Genomic DNA, 25,088 nt, shown 5'->3' with positions numbered 1-25,088 from the left:
TCCGTCCCTGGAATATCCAGGCAAGAATACTGGAGTGGTTTGCCATTTCCTTCTCCAATGCATGAAAGTAAAAGTGAAGTCGCTCAGTCATGTCCTACTCCTAGGACCCCATGGACTGCAACCTACCAGACTCCTCCATCCATGGGATTTTCCAGGCAAGAGTACTGGAGTGGGTTGCCATTGCCTTATCCCACAATAAACCATAACTGTGTAAAATAACCTAATTTGTATACTTTTCCTAAGTAAAGTCTATATTTTCTATACAGAAGGGAAAATCTGACACATGCAGTTTGTTTCCTCCTGCCCCTTAAGAAAGAGAGAAAAATGTCTGTCACTTGCAGCCTATTTCCTCCGTTTGCAGGCCCCTAGCCTTCCTGCCTCTTATCCTCACTTGTTCCTTCCCAGACTAGCCCCGTTGCTTGTGGCTCTACCTGGCCCTGCATGTGGCATGACTGGCTCCTTGACCTGCAGCAGATTGTAAACAACCGCCAACTATCCATCATGATCAGTGAACAAGTTGAAGTCTTGCTTAGCTACATGATCAATTTGAAGGTCAGTGAGGGAGAATGAGGAAAGGTGGATAGGGGAGCTGGGCAGGGAAGTGGGGGATCATCTTATGTGGTGTGAGCACTTGGAGTGGAGAAGCAGAAGCTGTTGATCCTGCCCTTCAGGCAAGCTATGGACCCTAGAAACTTGCACATTTCCCCTCCTCCTGGTCCTGTCAGGTGTAGGAACTGAGGCATCCCTGGTCCTGCTGCATGCTGCTAAGTTTCTTTTCGGAGCAAACCCTACTTCAGAAACAGTCATCGTTAAGAAGTACTACCTTGACATCATTGGTACAACCTGCCTCCCAGGGTGGTGTGGGTGGGTGGGGAAGGGAGTGGATGCTCCTCCTGCGCAATCCTTCCCTGCCTCCCCTGTCTTCCTCCAGGATACATGCCATGTTATTCCACTCCAGTCCACTGGTTCTGGGTTTATAAACGGGAAGCTCCAAGCCGCAGGCTGGAAACCAGCAGCCTTAACTTCCTCAACTGGCTGTTGGATCACAACAGCCCAGGATCAAACAGGATTTCTGAGATGGGGTTGCTCTGGGCCTCTGCAGAATTGACGATTTGTGTTGGGGTTCTTCAATGTTCATGAAGGGTTCAGATCCTGGTGAACCCCATGCTGACCTTGTTCATGTTGCCAGCAGATAATCAGCGAAGACCTGTGGCTCGACCTCCTGCAGTACTTCCCATAGAGGTAGATTCTGCCATGAGAGGTTACTGACAGAAACACAGGTTGTGAGGGGATCAAAGGTGGTCCCTGAAGGGACAGCCATGTAGAGGCTGGGACACTCTCCTTTCCCAAATGAGGATGCTTGGGCTCATGCAGGCTGGATGTGGAGCCTGGATTTGGGTCATACTGGTAGCAAGCGACAAGCTGAGATTGGAGGATTGGGGATTTCGTGTGTTCAAGTCTTACTCGAAGAAGCTGTGATCACAAGATGAGAGTCCTAGGTGATTCTGATAGAGACAGGGTGAATCAAGCACCTTTGTCAGAATCATCTTTCCCCAAGTTGAGCCACTCTAAAGCCTCCTGCTGCTCACTGAGTTTGAGATTCCCCTGGGCACTTAAGTCCCAAGCTTCCTCCTGGAAACCACCACGAGTTGGAATGGGTTTCTCTCCACTGTGCCTTGGCACTGTTGTGCTGACTTTGGGGTCTTCTGTGAATTTACACATCCACGGAATCACCTCTCACCACCACCACAAAGCCAGAGACAACTTAAGGCTGGTTGGTGAACAGCTGGGGGAAGAAATGGACAGGGATCCCAAAAGGGCAGGACACGGTGCCTACTGACACCATCTCCCATATTGCTGGACACTGGCTTTTTCAGTTACTGAAACACCTGTGTTCCCTGTTTGTGTTTGTGTCATTGTGCCTTCCTCGTGTGTGTTTACACAGGTATGCTTATGTTGCCTGTGTTTGCATGTCTTTCTGTGTGTGTGCATGTGTCTGGCTCACATCAGACGCAGAGTTGAAGGTGACAGAACATGAGACTTGGAGGAACAAGAAGAGGAGGCACGAGGCATCCACAGGCTCGGGGAGACTGGTCAGTGTATCTCTGGCCGCCCCTGTCCAAAACAGGAACGAGGAAGGATGGCCAGTGACATCTCCAGACAGTGGTTCCACAAATGTACAATTACATCAAGAGAGATAAACAAGCTCACAGTTTCTGCTCTGTTGACCCGTTTTTGACTACCGGCCTTTTTCCATGACTGATCTTAACTGGAAACAGCACATGCCTTCATACTCTGAAAAGCTCCAAGTGGTGATTGGTCTCTTAGAATCCATCCTCCAGACACAGTGCCCCACCTGGGGAGACTGCCTGCAGTATCTCCTCACCCTATTCAATACAGAGGAATGAGGATGAGTCATGACAAAGGCTAGAAAATAGCTCCAGGCCAGTGCCCCAGGTGGCCAATTAGATGTGGAGAAATGGGCTTGGGAGAACTTCCCAGAGGAAGAGCCTCGCTGGTACCCCAATATGGAGGGGGGAAGAAACCAGTTGGAGAGATATCCACAGGTCCTCTCTCCTACAGGGGGTAAAGGATGAGGCTAAGAAGCCTACTAACATGGTTAAGACCACTGAGGTGCTACATGAACCAGATGAAAGTCTGGCTGATTTCTACGAAAGGCTGTGTGAGGCCTTCTGAGTTTTCACCCCTTTTGATCCTGAAACCACTGAAAATCAACAGATGATAAATTCAGCCTTTGAGGGACAGGCCCAAGCGGACATGTGAAAAAAAAAAAATTACAGAAGTTAAAAGGTTTGCAGGTAAAAATGCCACAGAACTGCTTTGCCAACAAAGTCTTTGTCAATCACAACTAAACAGCAAAAAGCGAATGAAGCAAAAAGTTGCACCCTTGGCAGCGGCCCTGTCAAAGCGTGCAGTGTTGTTGGGACCACACCGTAAGGCAAGGGGTCCAGATCCAACAAGAACAATTCCCCTCAGCCACGATCAGTGTGCCTATTGCAAGGAAAAGGGACACTGGAGAAATGAGTACCCCAGTCGCCCTGAGAAGAAAACCAAAGCAACAGCCCACTGAGCTGGTATCAACCCAAGCCACTAATCTGATCAGGCTAGCTCAAGCAGAATCCAACTAGAGGGGAATGGACTCTCTCCAATTGGGTCCCTGAGAGCCCATGGTCAGAATTCAAGTAGGGAGCCATCCAATGGACTTTATGTTGGACACTGGTGCTGAGCATTCCGTGGTCACCCAGGATATAGTCCCCTTATCTGGAAAAGAAACTATCACATCACTGGGGGCACAGGCACCCAGACCCACAGGCACCCAGACCGGCAGGCCATTTTGAAGTCCTTGACAATGCCGACTTGGGGGCCATGAGGTAGAGCACGAGTTCCTCCCCTTGCCCAACTGCCCTATTGCCTTGTTGGGAAGAGACCTGCTTGCTAAGATGGGGGCCCAGATTTCATTTTCTGCTGATGGGTAACCTCTCCTAAAGCTAGCAGGCCCACCCTCCTCCTTGATTATGACTCTTGCTGTAAGGTGAGAAGAAGAATGGCGCCTGTATTCCTCCCTTCCAAGAGAAGGGACCATTCCTCCGGAATCATAGACTGAGTACCCACCAGTTTCAGCCAAGGAAAATGCTCTGGGCCTGGCAAAACCCCTTGGTCCCATCCTGATTGATCTGAAACCAGGAGTTCAGCCTGTAAAACTATAACAGTATCCGATTCCCCAGTAGGCCTGCCTGGGAATCCAGGCTCATTTATATTGACTACTCCAACACGGACTTCTGATTAAATACCAGTCACCTTGGAACACCCCACTACTACCTGTGAAGAAGCCAGGGACACATGGCTATCACCCGGTTTAGAACTTAAGAGCTGTAAATGAGGCAACAATTACTCTGCATCCGGCAGTGCCTAAACTGCACACCCTACTAGGACTGATCCCTTCCACAGCTGAATGGTTTACTTGCTCGCACTTGAAAGATGCCTTCTTCTGCCTCCAGCTTGCACCTGTCAGCCAACCACTATTTGCCCCTGAATGGGAAAACCCACATATGGGAAACAAGGAACAGCTCTCCTGGATGAAGCCTCCACTGGGTTTCAAGAACTCCCCTATTCTTTTCAGCGGAGCTTTGGCCACTGACTTCGTGAAATTTCCTGGACAGGAGTTAGACTGTGTCTTGCTGAAATAGGTCATTGAGCACAACACAGGCTGGATGCATAGAAGGAACAAAGGAACTTATCTCCTTGTTAATGGAAGCTGGGCTCTGGGTATCAAAGAAAAATGCACAAATCTGTAAAAGACAAATCAAATATCTAGGTTTTAACATCATCTGGGGCCAGCGAATGCTGGGAACTGAAAGGAAACAAGCAGTTTGTGCCAATGCTGCCCACATTACTCGCCAGAAGGTCCACAAGCTCCTGGGAGCAGCAGGATTCTGCAGGATATGGATCTCTGTATTTTCAGACCTGGCCAGACCCCTATATGAGGCCCTGGAAGGAGAAGAAAAAGCTCCCCTTGAATGGAAGCCAAGATGTGGCGTTTCAAACAATTAAGGCCAAAGTCTCTGATGCCTCCGCCCTAGAGCTCCCCAATATAACCAGAGTGTTCAATCTCTGTGGTCATGAAAAGTACAAAGTGGCCTTAGGAGTCTTGACCCAAAAATTCAGGCCTTGGCAAAGGCCAGTGGTCTACTTGTCCAAATAGATGGCCACCTTACCTCTGAGCAATAACAGCCACTACCTTGCTACTGAGCAAGGCTGACAAATTAATGTTGGGGCAAAATCTAAATGTTAAAGTCATACACTCAGTTGTAACCCTGATGGATAGCAGAGGCCACCACTGGCTCACACATGCACGGATGACTCAGTATCAAGGGTTACTATGAGAAAATCCACAGTAAAACTGCAAGTTGTATGAACTCTAAAACCAGGTATCTTTCTACCAAAAGAAGTAGTGCCCTTGGAACATGATTGCTTGGAATTACTAGATGAACTATTTTCTAATAGACCAGACCTGACTGACAAGCCAATCCACAACCCAGACCTGGTCCTATATAGTGATGGTAGAAGCTACATGGAAACAGGAAGAAGATGGCTGGGTATGCTGTAGTGTCTGACTCTGAAGGGGCGGAAGGAGAAGCGCTTCCTCAAGGATGGTCAGCACAGAGAGTGGAGTTATGGGTATTAATCAGGGCCCTGGAACTCAGTTGAGAGCAGCGAGTCAATACCGATACAGACTTGTGGTATGCTTTTGCTACTGTACATGTCCGCCGAGCCTTATACAAGGAAAGAGGACTCCTTACAGCAAGAGGGAAAGGCTTCAAAACCCAAGTCAAAATCCTGAAACTTCTGGAAGTAGTATGGGAACCAAAGGAAGTGGCAGTTGTCCACAGCACATGTCACCAGAAGGGAGGTGACCCAGTGGCCAAAGGGAACACAGCCTCCAGACAAATCGAAAGTCCTGCTAGCCCTGGAGATACCAGCTGCCCCCAGGTCCTCTCCCAAGGAGGAAAAATGGATGAAACAGAAGGGGGAACCAAGGCCAAGATGGGATGGTGGCTCACACAAGACCACAAGTCTATGTTCTGGCACAACTTGCCTAAAGCTGTTGCACCAGAAACATGAACTGACCCATATGGGCAGGACTGCCTTAGAGACTTTGCTAGGCCCATACTATTTTGTTGCTCACCTCCCTGCACTCTGTTCTGTCTCCCAGCGATGTGTAATCTGTTTACAAAATAATCCTCGCCAGGGGCCTAGTAGGTTGGCAGGGACAAAACATTGTGGACTATCCTCCTTTGAGGATATGGAAGCAGGTTTCACTGAAATCACTCCAAATCAAGGATTTAGATACCTTGTAATTTTTATCTGTACCTTTTCAGGCTGGGTGGAAGCCTTTCCTACCGGAACTGAAAAAGCAAGACAAGTAACCAAGGCACTCCTGAAAGACGTTGTCCCCAGATATGGAATGCCTCTGACCATAGGGTCAGACAATGGACTGGCATTTGTAGCTGACACAGAATAACAGGTGGCAAAGGCTTTGAAAATCCAGTGGAAATTGCATACTACCTACCATCCCAAGAGCTCAGGGAAAGTGGAATGCGTGAATCAAACCCTCAAACAAACCCTAGCAAAACTATGCCAGGAGACCAGCTTATCTTTGGTAGGCATGTTGCCTGCGGCCCTCTTAAAAGTGAGGAGTTTGCCCTGGGCAGGGATAGGTTTTTTTGCCATTTGAAATCCTGTATGGACGACCACCCTCGCTAATCAACTTAAGGGGAGACACCAGAGAGCTGGGGAACTTGGACTTATATAGGCAGCTACAAGGGTTAGGACACACAATCTCTCGAATACATACATGGATAATTGATGGACTACCCATTTCCTTAGGCATAACAGTACATCCTCACCAACCAGGGGACCGAGTATGGGTAAAGGATTGCAAAAAAGAGCCTTTAAACCCATGTGGAAAGGGCCCTATTCTTTAAACTTAACTACCCCTCTGATCTCAAGGTGGCAGGAATAGACGCTTGGATCCATTATTCCAGAGTCAAACCTGCAAGTCTGGCTGATAGCCAAGAGAAGTGGGAAATGACCCTTAGTCTGGAGGAACCCCTGTGCCTGACCTTGTGGAGAAGGAAAAACCCACCCCCAAAACCCCACCCTGACCACACTGGAAGCTGGTCAATAAAAGCACGGCTGAAGCTTGAGGAACCAATAGGACCAACAAAAAGCAGATGTATTGGTTATTAATTGGTCTAGGACTCCCCCTATTCATCTTATTTGGAATAGGGCTTTACTCTCTCCCCAAGAGTGGACTTGAATCCAAAAACTCTCTCTCTGCTTTGCCTACTTCTTCATAGTTCTTGTTTTTTTTTTTTTTTTTTGAGTATCCTCCTAGTGTGAGCAACTTAAGTATGAAAACAGCATATTTTTGCCTTACAGTTCTGTTAAGTTGTAAAATCCCCTCCTCATCTGAGAGCCAGGAAGATTGTTCTGAATGTATGGTGTCTTTCTACCATGAGGGTAAATGGGTCCAAGGATTCACTGACTATAGATACAAACCATCCACATGATATAGTTCAGCTTTCCCATGCACTAGGGAAGGGAAGAATTACTGGGAGGGAGAAATTAGAGCCCACACAGTGAATGGCCTAATGTGCTATGGCACCCCAAAACAGATGGCTGGCTGGGCTCTACAGACTCATTCTGGGATGTCAGATGTTGGGGGAGGAGGGGGCAAGACCAGGCTAGGAAAGAACCAGCCCAAGAGGTGGTCAAACGGTTAAAGGCCCAAATAACCAAGCCAGACCCATTGGCATCAGATCCAAAGACAGGGTGCTCTGGACTGTACAACCAGCTTTGAGCCTCCCTCAAATACAAGTTAGAAATGCCCTCTATTAGTAATAATCCCTTTATCCATCTAGCCAAGGAGTTGGCCCTGGAATTAAATGTCACTAGCTGCTGGGTTTGTGGAGGTTCTCTGATGTTTAAAACATGGCCCTGCAAGTGTATTGGATCAGATGTCTTTCTGCTGTTGATGGAGTCGAACAATTAGCAGGAGGGCAGGGGGTCCTATTCAGAGTTGGACCCTGTCCAAGAAAACAGTAGTCAAAGAATGCCTAAGCCGAGAAGGGATACATTATACCTGGGTCGGAGAAACAAAATACAGAAGAGCCCTGGTCTATAATGATACCTGTAAGAAACTTCCATTGTGGCCAGGGGCCCCAACCTAGTATTGGGCTCTCCAAAAAGGAGGGAATGGAAATCACACTTGCACTCCCTTCAACTCCACTTCTGGGATTCTAGAGCAAGACTGTACAGGAAATCAACCTGATACAAATCCCTTTCTTGCAATCCCAGGCATTAGCCCATATTGGAAGCATCTGTACTCCACAAACCCAGACTTATGGTAGCCCTGAGGGGGACTTTTTGGAATTGTGGGAGAAGGGCTTACTCAGCGTTCCCATCCAGATGTGGAGGAACCTGCACCATAAGAATAATTCAGTCTGGTTTCTTCCTCTTACCCAACATCAGGGGATACGCTGGTGTTCCCAATTTACGACAACCTGAGACACAGAGAAAAATGATTCCTTGAGCTAGGGGGAAAACAAAACTGGGGCAAACATGGGAGTTGGTGGTACAGGACCCCCATTTACATGCTCAACCAAACAATCTGACTGCAGGAGGTATTTGAGATTATAACTAACGAAATTGCAACTGCATTGGAACTGTCACAGCAACAATCCCAGATGAGGACTGCTATCTATCAATATCAAACAGTGGAGGAAGGAAGAGCTTGTGGGAAATTCAACCAAAGTGACTGTTGTATCCAAATAGATGACAGTGGAAAAGTTCTGACAGACATAGCTAAAAATATCGGGAAGATTGCCCATGTTCTGGTTCAGACAATGTTTCTGGTTAAGACAATGATTGGGATTGTCATAGTCATACTCACTGATGTCTGCTTATTCCTTGCTTCATACCCGTCCTAATCAAAAACATAACAGAGTTCATTTGTAGAAACAGTTGTCGAATGGAGAACAGCCACCTAGCTGTTGCTTTTAAAGGGCTACCAGCCAGTTCTGGATGATAATGTTCTCTGACAGCTACAAATGCCCCTGAACATCAAAAGTGGGGAATGAGATAGAAGCCAGATCAAAGCCCCCGATTAAAGTAACAACCTTTTGCTTTCCCTTCCTTTATCTTGTGTTAACAGCTGCTGCGCATTAATCACCACTTCCGCATCTGATCTCTTGCTTGCTCGTTACCTCCTCTCCTCAGGAACTAGGGCTACCTGGAGAAGGGAGGGATCTGAGCTGTTTGAGCGGGAAATTTACGGTGTATAAAAGATACCCAGAACAAAGACGGGACACTCAGTTTTTGGAGGGACTCCACTGAGCCCACACTGGTGCTGAATAAACATGGCTGTTCTGCATCTTTGAGTGCCACTTATCTCTGATGCCACAGATTCTATAACAACACTACTATGTCAGCCAGCCAACTCATGGCCTGCTTTCCCATGGCCTTTCTTTATTCAAACAGTCCTCAGAAACTTGGCTTGTCTGTGCTTTTGCATTCTATCTGCCTTTTCTTTTTTTGAGAGATTCTTGTATGGCAGGAGGAATTACGATAAACTGGGCCATCTTTAGTGGTAGGAAGTCATTTAGCACAATTGGTACAGTTGGAAAAGTGAGAGGAAAGTCCTAATACAAACATGTAACTTCCAAGTTAGTGCTATCTTCTGGTAGTATGAGTAGAGAAGTAGGCAACGAGAAAGAAAATGAAATCCCAGATACGTGGTTATCTCGTTATGATCTCAAAAATGAAATATGCTTAAGAGAACAGTCTATATATAGGTGAATCCCGAACCCAGCTCTATTAACTATTCACACTGTTAGAACAAGTGTGACTGAGCAAGTCTCTGTTAAGTCACTGCTCCCCTTCCCCCAAACAATAGCTCCTGAATTTCTAAGCCATTGCACTGCAGTTGGTATAGTCTAGTATGCTGAGGCATTAAGATTGTCAAAGCTCATTGAGGCCAGAGACCACATAGTTTATTACATTTTGAAATATGTCCCCAAGGCTTGCAGGCAGGTCTGGAGCAGCTCCCACCACCCCAAAAAGCCAGATCTTAGCTCTGAAATCTCCCCTTCATTCTCCAGTCAATCTTTCCTTCATCTTATTACCAACCTGTAGCATTCTGTGTTCACTCCCCTGGAAAGATGCTCTGTTCTTGCAGTCTTCATCATCTTCCACTAGTGCCTGCCCATTCTCCATATTTCAAACTGTCTGCTGATTGAATGAAATCATTTGAGGAATGGAAATTAGAGGCTTCATACAGGCTTGCATGGGAAGTTCTTTATGAAGTTCCATAGAGGGACCTTGCATTGCCTTGTGGCTGATTTGAATATTAATAGTGATTTGAATCCTATCGACTGCATCATCTGGAAGATGAACAGTTTCTCTCTGAAAGTGGCACAAAAGACTTTTACATGATTTCACTCTTGGTGCACATCTTCTCTACAATACGCTGTATCTGGTACTCTTACATACAAATATTCTCAGTTGATCATGCATTTGTCCTGATGTGCTTCACTACAGACTCTGTCTTCTAGGCTTGGCTAAGATGGAAGTGGAGAGATCTTGTTGGCATAATTTCTCCAGTCTGTAGAGGACATAAAGTCTGCAGTCTTTAAGTACAGAACTTGTGACATAGCTCTGGCATGGCTGTAGGTGTTAATGCTGAGGTTGCCTGGAACTGTTGTTTTGCTGCTCATACAGCCCTTGTTGGGATTGAGAAGCCTCTATATCTCCATGGGTTGGAGCCCTTCAATTTGTACTGGATTGCATTCCTTTTTTTTTTCTTTTAAGATATGTACTTTGCAAGTAGGAATGGTGGTCTCTTGGGGTTCTCAGGAAACCGGAGGACTGCTGATAAGTGTGGAGCACATAGACCACAAATTCTGCCATGGAGAAGGTAACACTAACACACCTGGCAAACTCTAGGGGAAAAGCCCACATGGTTTCAATGGTTTGGGAGGGCTTGTGATTCTCTAGGCTTCCCCATGGCTACCAGAGCCTAGTGTCTTGGTTAGGGGAGATTTAGGGAGGCATGGTTGCCATGACATCACGACTCCGTGACATTACTAAAGCAATAGGTAGACTGCTTTGGTCACTTCCCTTTGCCTCTAACAGATGAAAGGAGAGGACTGTATCTATTTTTCAAGGTGGGGCTGCCTTCATGATAGACTTATTTTCTCCTACCACTTACTGTAAATGATGCTCATTCTAGTACTTCCTAGGCCAACTTTACCCATGAAACAGGAACAATTTCTAGCCCAGTTGAATCTCTAAAGAAACTGTGAAAACTCTCAGGGAGTGTTAAGTATCTGTGAGGGTCGTCAGTTTATGTGTTAGAGATTCCAGTTTCCTTTCCATGAGAACCTAGATAAGAAAAGGAGGCCTCATTTGAAACTGAAAGCCTCTTTTCAAGAGGAAGTGGGTGTATTGGTTTTCTAGGTTTGCCAGAACAATGAGAAACATACCAGATAACTTTAAAAATGTTTTTTCAAGCTTCTGGGGATCAAATCAATAATCAAAGGGTCAGGAGATTTGTTCTGTTCTGGATTGTGTCAGTCCAGAATTTTCTGGCTTTGTCTTCACACAGTAATGTCTCTGTGTTTTCTGTGACTGATCTCCTTTTCTTATAAAGAATCAGTCGTATTAACCCAATTACCTATTTAGAGGCCCTATTTCCAAATAGGGTCAGAAGAAAAGACAATCTACTCACATTTTGACTAAATATAATGAACAGAGAGTTATGTCTTCAGCATACAAATTTTGAGAGGATGCAATTTATCTTAACATTCATTTTCTTCTCTCAACTTGGTCCTGCTAAATATTCACCTGTATCCCAAAGTTCACCCCACTAACTAGCTTGCCTGAACCCAAAAAGCAGCTGCTTAAGAAAAAATGGGTTCTTTAAGAGTAATACAGATGAAAACAAAATTCAAAATTTCTTACCAATCCAGAAATCCTCTCCACAAAGACAGAATGGATGGGAAACATTTGTATTATTGAATAAGTATTAAACCATAATGTGATGCACATGATAAGCAAACTACTAAAAGACTGCAAAGAGAAAAGAGATATTATAAATATGTTTCCTAGCAAAGTGTTGACTACGCTAAAGCCTTTGACTGTGTGGGTCGCAACAAACAGTGGCAAATTCTTAAAGAGATGGAAATACCAGACCACATTACCTGACTCCTGAGACATCTGTATGCAGGTTAAGAAGCAACAGTTAGAACCAACCATGGAACAACGCACTGGTTCAAATTGGGAAAGGAGTACGTCAAGCCTGAATATTGTCACCTTGCTTAATTAACTTACATGCAGATTACATCATGGGAAATGCAGGACTGGATGACACACAAGCTAGAATCAGGACTGCAGGAAGAAATACCAATAACCTCAGATATGCAGATAACAACAATCTAATGGCAGAAAGCAAAGAGGAATTAACTCTGTTTGAAAGTGAAAAAGGAGACTGAAAAAAGCTGACTTAAAACTTAACATTAAAAACACTAAGATCACAGCATTTGGTCACATCACTTCCTGCCAATAGATGTGGATGCAGAGGAAACAGTGACAGACTTTATTTTCTTGTGCTCCAAAATCACTGCAGAAGGTGACTGCAGCCATGAAATTAAAATAGTTTTGTTGTTTCAAAGAAATCCTATGGCACACCTAAACAGCATATTATAAAGCAGACCCATTTCCGTACAGTCAAAACTACGGTTTTTGCAGCAGTCATGTATGGATGTGAGAGTTGGACCATAAGGAATGCTGAGTGCCAAAGAATTGATGCTTTTGAACTGTGGTGTTGCAGAAGACTTTTGAGAGTCTCTTGAACATAAAGGTGATAAAAACCAATCATTTTAAAGGAAATCATTTCTGAAAGTCATTGGGAGGACTGATGCTGAGGCTGAAGTTCCAATACTTTCGCCAACTGATGCAAAGAACCGACTGCTTATAAATGACACTGATGCTGGGAAAGATGGAAGGCAGGAGAAGAAAGGGATGATAGAGGATGAGATGGTTGAATGACATCACTGACTCAGTGGACATGAATTTGAGCAAGCTCCAGGAGATGAAGAATTACAGGGAAGCCTAGCATGCTGCAGCCCATGGGGTTGCAAAGATTCAGAAATGACAAGGAGACTTAAATGATCCTAGCAAGCACAGTTTATTACAAAATTTTCAAAATAAGAAGCAGTCCTCAAAAAGACCCGATTAAAACATTCATCAGAGTTATTTTGTCCTAAATTTACATAATAATTGGGGTAACCATCACTGTTTTATAATCTGTTTCTAGAGAGAAGGATAAACACATAATTTTATGACTGAATGTGGCTGTGGATGAGGAATATGCTCAGATGGTCTGTTAACCTCCACAGAATTGAGAGATAAGATGCTACTATTAACAGTTGAGAGATAAGATGCTACTATGAACAAATACCCATGTACCCATGGGCAAATCACTTCAGTATTCTTCCCTGAGAACACTATGAACGGTATGAAAAGGCAAAAAGCTAGGACACTGAAAGATGAACTCCCCAGGTTGATAAGTGCCCAAAATACTACTGGAGATATCAGTGGAGAAAAAAACTCCAGAAAGAATGAAGAGTCGAAGCCAAAGCAAAACAATACCCAGTTTTGGATATGACTGGTGAGGGAAGTAAGGTCTAGTGCTGTAAAGAGCAATATTGCCTAGCAACCTGGAATGTTAGGTCCATGAATCAAAGCAAATTTGGAAATGGTCAAATAGGAGATGGCAAGGTGAACATCAATATTTTAGGAATCAGAGAACTAAAATGGATTGGAATGGGTGAATTTAACTCAGATGACCATGATATCTACTACTGTGGGCAAGAATCCCTTAGAAGAAATGGAGTAGCCATTATAGTCAAGAAAAGATTCCAAAATACAGAACTTGGATGCAATCTCAAAAATGTCAGAAGGACCTCTGTTCATTTTCAAGGCAAACCATTCAATATCACAGGAATTCAAGTCTATGCCCCAACCAGTAATGCTGAAGAAGCTTAAATTGAACGATTCTATGAAGACCTACAAGACCTTTCAGAACTAACACCCAAGAAAGTTCCCCTTTTCATTATAGGGGCCTGGAATGCAAAAGTAGACAGTCAAGAAACACCTGGAGTAACAGGCAAATTTGGCCTTGGAGTAGAGAATGAAGCAGGGCAAAGGCTAATATAGTTTTTGCAAGAGAATGCACTGGTCATAGCAAACACCCTCTTCCAACAACATAAGAGAAGACGCTACACATGGACATCACCAGATTGTCAACACCAAAATCAGATTGGTTATGTTCTTTGCAGCCAAGATGGAGACACGCTATAGAGTCAGTAAAAACAAGATCAGGAGTTGACTGTGGCTCAGATCATGAACTCCTTATTGCCAAATTGAGACTTAAATTGAAGAAAGTAGGGAAAACCACTAGGCTATATGGGAATGACCTAAATAAAATGCCTTATGATTAAACAGTGAAAGTGACAAACAGATTCAAGGGGTTACATCTGATAGACAGAGTGCCTGAAGAACTATAGATGGGGGTTCGTGACATTGTCCAGGAGAGACAGATCAAAATCATCCCCAAGAAAATTAAATGCAAAAATCAAAATGGCTGTCTGAGGAGGGCTTATAAATAGCTATGGAAAGAAGAGAAGAAAAAAGCAAAGGACAAAAGGAAAGATATACCCATTTAAATGCAGACTTCCAAAGAATATCAAGGAGAGATAAGAAAGCCTTCCTCAGTGATCAGTGCAAAGAAATAGAGGAAAACAATAGAATGGGAAAGACTAGAGATCTATTCAAGAAAATTAGAGATACCAATGGAATATTTCATGCAAAGATGGGCTCAATAAAGGAAAGAAATGGTATAGACCTAACAGAAGCAGAAGATATTAAGAAGAGGTGGCAAGAATACACAGAAGAACTGTACAAAAACGATCTTCACAACCCAAATCTTCACAATGGTGTGATCACTTACCTAGAGCCAAACATCCTGGAATGTGAAGTCAAGTGGGCCTTAGGAAGCATCACCATGAATAAAGCTAGTGGAGGTGATGGAATTCCAGTGGAGCTATTTCAAATCCTAAAAGATGATGCTGTGAAAGCAGTTCACTGAATATGCCAGCAAATTTGGAAAACTCAGCAGTGGCCACAGGACTGGAAAAGGTCAGTTTTCCTTCCAATCCCAAAGAAAGGCAATGTCAAAGAATGCTCAAACTACCATACAATTGCACTCAACTCACACACTAGTAAAGCAGTGCTCAGAAATATCCAAGTCAGACTTCAACAATCCGTGAACTGTGAAATTCCAGATGTTGAAGCTGGTTTTAGAAAAGGCAGAGGAGACAGATAACAAATTGGCAACATCCACTGGACCATCGAAAAACCAAGAGGGTCCCAGAAAAACATCTATTTCTGCTTTATTGACTATGTCAAAGCCTTTGACCTGTGGAACACAACAAACTGTGGCAAATTCTGAAAGAGATGGGAATCCCGGACCACTTGACCTGCTTCCTGACAAATCTGTATGCAAGTCAGGAAGCAACAGTTAGAACTGGATGTGGAACAACAGACTGGTTCCAAATAGGAAAAGGAGTACATCAAGGCTGTATATTGTCACCCTGCCTATTTAACTTATATGCAGAGTACATCATGAGAAACGCTGGACTGGAAGAAACACAAGCTGGAATCAAGATTGCCAGGAGAAATAACAATCACCTCAGATATGCAGATGACACCACCTGTATGGCAGAATGTGCAGAAGAACTAAAGAGCCTCTTAATGAAAGTGAAAGAGGAGAGGAAAAAGTTGGCTTAATGCTCAACATTCTAAGATCATGGCATCTGGTCCCTTCACTTCATGGCAAATAGATGGGGAAACAGTGGAAACAGTGGCAGAGTTTTGTTTTTTTTTTTGGGGGGGGTGGGGGCTCCAAAATCACTGTAGATGGTGACTTCAGCCAGGAAATTAAGACGCTTACTCCTTGGAAGGAAAGCTATGACCAACCTAGACAGCATATTAAAGAGCAGAGACATTGTTTTGCCAAAAAAGGTCTGTCTAGTCAAGGCTATGGTTTTTTCTAGTAATCATGTATGGATGTGAGTTTGACTATAAAGAAAGCTGAGCACTGAAGAATTGATACTTTTGAACTGTGGTGTTGGAGGAGACTCTTGAGGGTCCCTTGGACTGCAAGGAGATCCAACCAGTCCATCCTAAAGGAGAGCAGTCCTGAGTGTTCATTGGAAGGACTGATGTTGAAGCTGAAACACCAATACTTTGGCCACCTGATGAGAAGAGCTGGCTCATTGGAAAAGACCCTGACGCTGGGAAAGATTGAAAGCTGGAGGAGAAGGGGATGACAGAAGATGAGATGGTTGGATGGCATCACTGACTCAAAGGACATGAATTTGGGTAAACTCCAGGAGCTGGTGATGGAAAGGGAGGCCTGGGGTGCTTCAGTGCATGGGGTCGCAGAGAGTCAGACATGACTGAGAAACTGAACTGAACTGAACTGTTGTACCCATGGGTTATATCAGAACATTGGAGTTTAAAGAAGAGAGCATTTTCTGCAGGGTCATGCAAGTAGATGCGTGGCTTATGCCTGAGGGTATGGGGAAGGAGGAGGGAGGAGGGTTCAGGATGGGGAACACAGGTATACCTGTGGCGGATTCATTTTGATATTTGGCAAAACTAATACAATATTGTAAAGTTTAAAAATAAAATAAAATAAAAAATCCTGAACTTCCCAAAAGCTTTCAAGAATGTCCACTTAAACAAAACTTGTTGGAGGGATGTGATTATCTGTGACAATCTTCTTGCTGTCAGATATTTTGTTCTTGAAGAAAAGTCATGGTGAGATAACTGTGTTCCTGTAAACCTCTAGCAATACAAATATTATTCTGTATGCTGAAAGGTAAGATTCCAAGCTTGACTTTCACATTCCAAGGTCCTGGTTAGGAGGGGGTTCCTGGGCAATCTGACTATCCTGCCTGAGAGCATTCATCCAGCACCCTGCCTTGGTCCTCCCACCCGTGGCCAGTCACAGCTGAAGAGGCAGCTCTCAGTCTCTGGGCCCTCCTCTTACCAAGGTCCCCATACCCTGCCCAGCCTCCTTAAATGAGGGAGCCAGGTGCCGACCCCACAGCTGCCCTCAATCTTCTCAGTCTACCCTAACTGGGGGGGTGGGGAGGGCGGGAACTGGGTCCTGTAGACTCTGACCCAATCCGATTGCCACAAGCATTAGGTCATGTAGGTGGGGATGGCAGAGGTAGGTTGCCTATTGCTCTGAACCCTGGACCAGGCCAGTAAGTGGCTTTAGAAAGGTCTCTGGACCTCTGCAAGACTCGGCCTTTAGCCTGTCCCCAGGCTCCATACCTTGCTACCAAGACCAAGGCCAGAGCACCTGGAGGGCCCTGGGTGAAGGCTGAAATATGTATTTTACTACACTGCTGAGAGGCTGACTATTGGTGGACTTGGTCTTCTAACCTCTATGATCTTTAGCTAAGGATGGCAGCTCCATGCCCCTCTTGCCCCTATTATGGTATCTTCCTTGGTGAGATTATTCAACATTTGACAGAAAGTTGGTAACTTAGACCATCATGGTCTATTTCCACTAGCCCCAGATAATCACATTCTACTTTGTTTATATAACTCAGGTAAATTAACTAACAATATCATGTGATGATACAGTTTTTATCTTCCTCTAACTGAAATATTATACTTAAAAAGCATAATGTCCCCTAGGACATATATATTGCAAATGGGGGAACTGTGTATTCATTCACTGCTGGAGGTATAGTTGAATTGTAATATTTTAAAAACAATTTTTATTGGAATAGAGTTGCTTTACCATCTTATATTAGTTTCTGTTGTACATCAAAGTGACTCTATTATAGGCATACATAGATCCCTTCATTTTTGGATTGCCTTCCCATTTAGGTCACCACAGAGCACTGAGTAGAGTTCCTTCTACTTATTTATTTTTTTCTTTTTTCTAATTCAAAGTAATTTATTTGTTTTAACTGGAGGATAATTACTGAACAATATTGAGATGGTTATTGCCATATATCAACATTAACGAGCCATAGGTATACGAGTGCCCACACATCCTTAAGCCCCACTCACCTCCCTTCCCACCCTATTCCTATGGGTTGTTCCAGAGCACTGGTTTTTAATGCCCTGCTTTTGCATATATAAACCTGAATGATGATTTTCCTGCATGAAATGTGCAATTTTCTCTCTCACATATGAGTTATGGGTGTATATTTTTCTACATTAAATTTGAAATCTGTATTTATGTTTGGAAATCTAGCTGTATATTTTTGGTCATGATAGATGGACTATTGTATGTTTCACATCTGGATATCTCTGTACTCTTTTTCCTACATAAATATGGAATGCTGTATATTTCATATAGGAAAATTTGAGCATATATTTTCCTGAATAAAGTATGAGTATTATGCATTTTTTAAATGAAAATCTCAGTTAAGATTTTTGGACATAAAGTATATAATTCTCCATAAGTCAAATATGAAACACTAAGGCAAATTTTCATTACTGAAGTAGAAAATTTGTATATTTCATAAATGATCATCTAGGTACAGATTTTCCTACATGAAAGTTGGCATCTTTTATATTTCACATAAAGAAATATGGACACAGATTTCCTTGTTTTGGGATACTCTATATTTCACATATTAAAATATGGGTGCTGATGTTTCTAAATTAAATATGTAACTCTTTATATTTCCCATTTGAAAATCTAGACACAGGTTTTCCTACATGAAACATGCAATATGCTATATGAAAATCTGGAAAAAGGTTTTCCTGCTTAAATATTGAATGTTTTATTTTACACTTATTACAATCAATGTAATTACAACTCTGCACATGATATATGGAATTCTCTGTGTTTAACTTTCGAAAATATAGACATTCATTAATCTACATTAAATGTTAAATTCTCTATAGAACTCATATTAAAATATTAGCATGAGTTTTGTGGGTCTAGATTTTCAACTGTGAAAATATGTAATTCTGTACAATTCACATGTGGAAATCTGAGTGCAGTTTATCCTAAATGAAGTATGAAATCATATATATCTTACAGATGATAAGTGTAGATTTTCTGCTATATTGCTATATGGGATTCTGCATATTTCATATAAGAAAACCTTAATTATGATTTTTTGACATAGAATATGTAATTCTAATTTCACATATAGATATCTGGGAACAGATTTTACTACATGAACTATGAAATCTCTATATTTCACATATAGAAATCAGTGTACAGATATTCAGGCATTGCATATGAAATTTTTCATGTTTCCTATGTGGAAATCTAAATCCAGATATTTTAGAAAATATATGGAACTCTCTATATTTCCCAAGTAAAAACAAGATGAGGAATTTTTGAGATGAAATATGGATTTTTGCTCATTTCTCATATGAAAACCAGGGTACAGGTTTTCTTACATGACATATGAACAGTGTATATCTTAGGTATGAAAATTTGAGTTCAGATTTTTTTATATGAAATATGACTCTTAAGAGTCCCTTGGACTGCAAGGAGATCCAACCAGTCCATTCTGAAGGAGATCAGCCCTGGGATTTCTTTGGAAGAAATGATGATAAAGCTGAAACTCCAATACTTTGGCCACCTCATGCGAAGACTTGACTCATTGGAAAAGACTCTGATGCTGGGAGGGATTGGGGGCAAGAGGAGAAGGGGACGATAGAGGATGAGATGGCTGGATGGCATCACTGACTCGATGGACGTGAGTCTGGGTGAACTCTGGGAGTTGGTGATGGACAGGGAGGCCTGGCGTGCTGTGATTCATGGGGTCGCAAAGAGTCGGACATGACTGAGAGACTGATCTGATCTGATCTGATGGAATTTTCTATGTTTCAAATATGGAAATCTTACCTTAGATATGCTTCTATGAAATACATAATCCTTCTATTTCCTATATGCATGTGAACCCTGATTTTGCTCCATAATATGTGCAATTTGCTACATGTCACATAGGAATATCTTGGTCTAGACTTTCCCACATGAAATATGGAATTCTCTGTATTTCCCTTATCAAAATATGAGGACAGGTTAACTTTATGAAAGATGGCATTCTTTATATTTCACATTTGAAAATCTAGGTCTAGATTTTCTACATGAAATATGAAATTCTGTACATTTCTTGTATTAAAGTATTAGTGCAGATTTTCCAGCTTAAAATATGGAATTCTCTATATTTCATATAGGAAAGCATGAATGATGACTTTCCTACAGGAACTATGTAATTGTCTATATTTCACACATGAAAATATGGGTGCAGATTTTTCTACATGAAGTATGAAATCCGTGTTTCATGTTTGAAAATTTAGCTGTATATGTTTGGTCATGATATATGGAATATTGCATGTTTCACATATGGATATATGTGCACATATTTTCCTGCATGAATAGAGAATCCTGAATTATTCACATAGGAAAATTTGAGCATACATTTTCCTGCTGAATTATGGAACTCTACTTTCATAAATGAATTTCTCAATTAAATTTTCTGACAAGAGATATGCAATTCTCTAAAGTTCAAATATGACATTCCAGAAGCAAATATGCATTCCACAAATACAAAATGTGTACATTTCACAAATGAAAATCTAGATAGAGGTTGTCTTACATGATGTCTTAACATTTCATATAAGAGATCTGAGCACAGATTTCCTTGATTTAAATATAGACAAATTTATATTTCAGATATGAAAATATGGGTACTGTGTGTTCTACAATATATGTATTTCTCTATATTTCACAAATAACATGTTGAATTTTTCCTATTGCATTTATAAATATTGGTTGCACATTTTCCTACATGGTATATGGAATTCTCTGTTTAGCATTTGAAAATATAGACATTCATTTTCCTACACTAAATAATAAATGCCTTAAACTTCACATATTAAAATATTAGCATGGGTTTTATAGACATAGATTTTCAAATGTAAATGGGGAATTTTGTGTTTTGCATGTGGACATCACATTAGTTTTCCTAAATGAAATATGCACTTCTGTATATTTTACAGATGATAATTGGAGGAAAGGTTTTTCTACTATACTGATACATGGGATACTGTATTTTTATATGTGAAAATCTCAATTAATATTTCATTACATAAATATGTAACTGTCTATATTTCATATTATATAACACTGGGGAAAACTTGACCTACATGAAATATGACATCTCTACTTTTCACATATATTAATCAGTGAATAGATTTTCATACATAAGAAATTTTTCATGTTTCATATAAGGAAATCTCATCCCAGATATTCATACAATAAAACACTGAGCTTTATATTTCATATATGAAAATATGGCTGCCAATTTTCCAACATGAAATGTGGAATTCTCTATATATCACATTTGAAACCTGGCCACCCATTTACCATAAAATATGAAATATTCTGTATATCATATATGAAAATCTTTGCTCAAAGTTTTCTGTAGGAAGTACTGAACATGATGTATGTCACACATGAAAAACTGGGTGCTAATTTACCCACGTGCAATCTGGAATTGTGTATATTTTCAATATAAAAATCTGTGCACCAATATTACTACCTAAAATATAGAATTCTCTATATTTAACATGTGAAAATCAGGGTGAAATTTGACTCAGTTAAAAATGGAATTCTCTATATTTTGCATATGAAAATGTCACTGCTGAATTTATATCATGAAATATTGAACTTTTTGTATTTCACTTTATGAAAATCTGTATGTTGAGTTTCCTACATGAAATATGGTATTTCTAAACTTCATATATGAAAATCTGGGTGGTGACTTCCTTACATTAAATATGGAAATCTCTATATTTCATAGATGAAAATCATGGCTTTAGTTTTCTTCAGATATGGAGAACCAATATGGTATTGGAGTTATCTTTATTTTACAAATGAAAATATGTGCACCACTGTTTTTTCATGAAACATGGAATTCTTTGTATTTCTTATATCAAAATCTAGGCTTGAACACTCTTTCATGGAAGTTGGAATTCTGTATATTTCACATATGAAGATCAGAATGGAGATTTTCCTATAAGAAATATGAAAGCACTGTATTTCATATGAACTACTGGTTCTTTGGGTACTGACACACTTCTTCCCTGTTTGTGTCCCTGTGTCTTGCACATGCATGTGTACAGTTGTTACTTGTGTCACCTATGTTTGCGTGCATGTGCGTGGGCCCAGGCCCCTGCTGACACGGAGATGAAGGTGAAAGAAGATGAGATGTCTAAAAACAAGTAGAGGAGGCAGGAAACGTCCACAGACTAGGGGAGACTGGTCCACGCATCTCTGCGAGCCCCTGTCCAGGACAAGAATGAGCAAAAGATGGCCAGTGACAACTCTGGGTAGTGAGTCCACAGATCTGCAATTACCTCAGGAGACAAAGACAAGCTCACAATTTCTGCTGTGCTCTTGTATGTGTTTTTATCCATAAGAGGGGTTGGAGGGTTTGCAGAGTCACCCAGCGTAAATCAAGTGGTGTGGGGCTCTAAAATCATTACCTGTGGACCCCTCAGTCTGAGGGGCCATTGGCACTGATTAAAACTCTTCAAGAATGGGCATAGAAGGAACCTACCTCAACATAGTAAAGGCCACATATATTAAGCCCACAACAAATATTATTTTCAATGGTGAAAAACTGAAAGCATGCCCCCTAAGATCAGGAACAAGACAAGGGTGTCCACTTTCACTACTGTTATTCAGTCTAGTTTTGGAAGTCCTAGCTACAACACTCATAGAAGAAAAAGAAATAAAAGGAATCCAGATCAGAAGAGAAGTAGTATAGCACTCACTGTTTGCAGATGATGTGATGTTGTACATAGAAAACCAGGATGCTATCAGAAAATTACTAGAGTTAATCAGTGAATTTAGCAAAGTTGCAGGATAAAAAAAAAAATCAATACACAGAAATCATTTGTGTTCCTATATACTAACAATGAAAAATCAGAAAGAGAAATTAAGGAATCAATTCCATTGACCACTGTAACAAAAAGAATAAAACATCTAGGAATAAACTTACCTAGGGAGACAAAAGAACTGTACACAGAAAATTATAATTTGATTAAAAAAATCAAAGATGACATAAACAGAGAGATATTCCAGGTTCCTGGGTAGAAAGAATCAATATTGTGAAAATGACTATACTACCAAATGCAATCTACAAATTCAATGTGATCCCTATCAAATTACTAATGGCATTTTCCACAGAACTAGAACAAAAAAATACCACAGTTCATATGGAAACACAAAAGACACTGAATAGACAAAGTAATCTTGGGAAAGAAGAATGGAGCTGGAGGAATAAACTTACCTGATTTCAGATTATACTACAAAGATACAGTTATTAAGATAGTATGTTACAGGCACAAAAACAGAAGTATAGGCCAATGGTACAATATAGAAAGCCCAGATAAAACCCCACACACTTATGGGCACCTTAACTTTGACTAAGGAGGCAAGAATATACAATGGGAACAAGACAGCACTTTCAATAAGTGGTGCTGGAAGAACTGGACAACTAAGTGCAAAAGAATGAAATTAGAACACTTCCTAACACCATACACAAAGATAAATTCAAAACGGACTAAAGACCTAAATGTAAGACCAGAAACTATAAAACTCTTGGAAGAAAACACAGGCAGAACACTGTATGACATAAATCATAGCAAGATCCTTTATGACAAACCTCCTAGAATAAAGGAAATAAAAACAAAACTAAATAAGTGGGTGCTATTTAAATTTAAAAGTTTTTGCATAGCAAAGGAAACTAAAAACAAGGTGAAAAGACCACCCTCAGAATGGGAGGAAATATTAGCAAATAAAACAACTGACAAAGTATTAATTTCCAAAACATACAAACAGCTCATATAAGTCAATACCAGAGAAACAAACAACCCAGTCCAAAAGTGGGCAAAAGTTCTAAACAGATATTTCTCCAAAGAAGACATAGAGATGGCTAATAAACACATGAAGAGATGTTTGCGATCACTCATTATTTAGAGTGTTAGTTGGTCAGTCGTGTCCAACTTCTTGCAAACCCATGGACGGTAGCCTGTCAGGTTCCTCTGTCCATGGAATTTTCCAGCAAGCATACTGGAGTGGGTTGCCATTTCCTTCTCCAGGGGATCTTCCTGACCCAGGGATTGAACCTGGGTCTCCTGCACTGTAGGAAGACTTTATACAGTCTGAGGCAGCAGGGAAGCTCATTATTACAAAAATGCAAATCAAAATTAAAATGTGATATCACCTCACACCAGACAGAATGGTCATCATCAAACAATACACAAGAAACAAGTGCTGGAGAGGGAGTGGGTAAAAGGGAACCCTCCTACGCTGCTGGAATGTAAATTGATATAGCCACTATGGAAGACAGTATGGTAATTCCTTAAAAAAATAAAAAAAAAACTAGGAATAAAACCGTCATCAGTTCAGTTCAGTTCAGTCGCGACCCTATGAATCGCAGCACGCCAGGCCTCCCTGTCTATCACCAATTCCCGGAGTTCACTCAGACTCACGTCCATTGAGCCAGTGATGCCATCCAGCCATCTCATCCTGTCGTCCCCTTCTGCTCCTGCCCCCAATCCCTCCCAGCATCAGAGTCTTTTCCAATGAGTCAGCTCTTCGCATGAGGTGGTCAAAGTACTGGAGTTTCAGCTTCAGCATCATTCCCTCCAAAGAAATCCCAGGGCTGATCTCCTTCAGAATGGACTGGTTGGATCTCCTTGCAGGCCAAGGGACTCTCAAGAGTCTTCTCCAACACCACAGTTCAAAAGCAACAATTCTTCGGCGCTCAGCCTTCTTCACAGTCCAACTCTCACATCCATACATGACCACAGGAAAACCATAGCCTTGACTAGATGGACCTTTGTTGGCAAAGTAATGTCTCTGCTTTTCAATATGCTATCCAGGTTGGTCATAACTTTCCTTCCAAGGAGTAAGCGTCTTTTAATTTCATGGCTGAAATCACCATCTGCAGTGATTTTGGAGCCCCAAAAAATAAAGTCTGACACTGTTTCCACTGTTTCCCCATCTATTTCCCATGAAGTGTTGGGATCAGATGCCATGATCTTCGTTTTCTGAATACTGACCTTTAAGCCAACTTTTCTCTCTCCACTTTCACTTTCATCAAGAGGCTTTTGAGTTCCTCTTCACTTTCTGCCATACGGGTAGTGTCATTTGCATATCTGAGGTTATTGATATTTCTCCCGGCAGTCTTGATTCCAGCTTGTGCTTCTTCCAGCCCAGAGTTTCTCATGATGTATTCTGCGTATAAGTTAAATAAGCAGGGTGACAATATACAGCCTTGACATACTTCTTTTCCTATTTGGAACCAGTCTGTTGTTCCATGTCCAGTTCTAACTGTTGTTTCCTGACCTGCATACAGATTTCTCAAAAGGCAGAT

General features: G+C 41.6%; 1 protein-coding gene across 1 annotated transcript; it reads left to right on the top strand.

Moving 5' to 3' along the window:
* Positions 1-225: 225 nt before the first annotated feature.
* Positions 226-4,814, top strand: LOC113888216 (testis-specific Y-encoded protein 1-like). The gene is given in 5 exon segments (XM_027535491.1): positions 226-564; positions 732-773; positions 775-800; positions 802-836; positions 932-4,814. Coding segments are annotated over 5 exon segments (435 nt in total). The 5' UTR covers positions 226-441; the 3' UTR covers positions 1,141-4,814.
* Positions 4,815-25,088: the final 20,274 nt, after the last annotated feature.

This window comes from Bos indicus x Bos taurus, chromosome X (genome assembly GCF_003369695.1).
Source record: "Bos indicus x Bos taurus breed Angus x Brahman F1 hybrid chromosome X, Bos_hybrid_MaternalHap_v2.0, whole genome shotgun sequence".
Taxonomy (NCBI): domain Eukaryota; kingdom Metazoa; phylum Chordata; class Mammalia; order Artiodactyla; family Bovidae; genus Bos; species Bos indicus x Bos taurus.
Note: the sequence above shows the minus strand (reverse complement) of the source record. Positions and strands in the feature narration are given on the sequence as shown.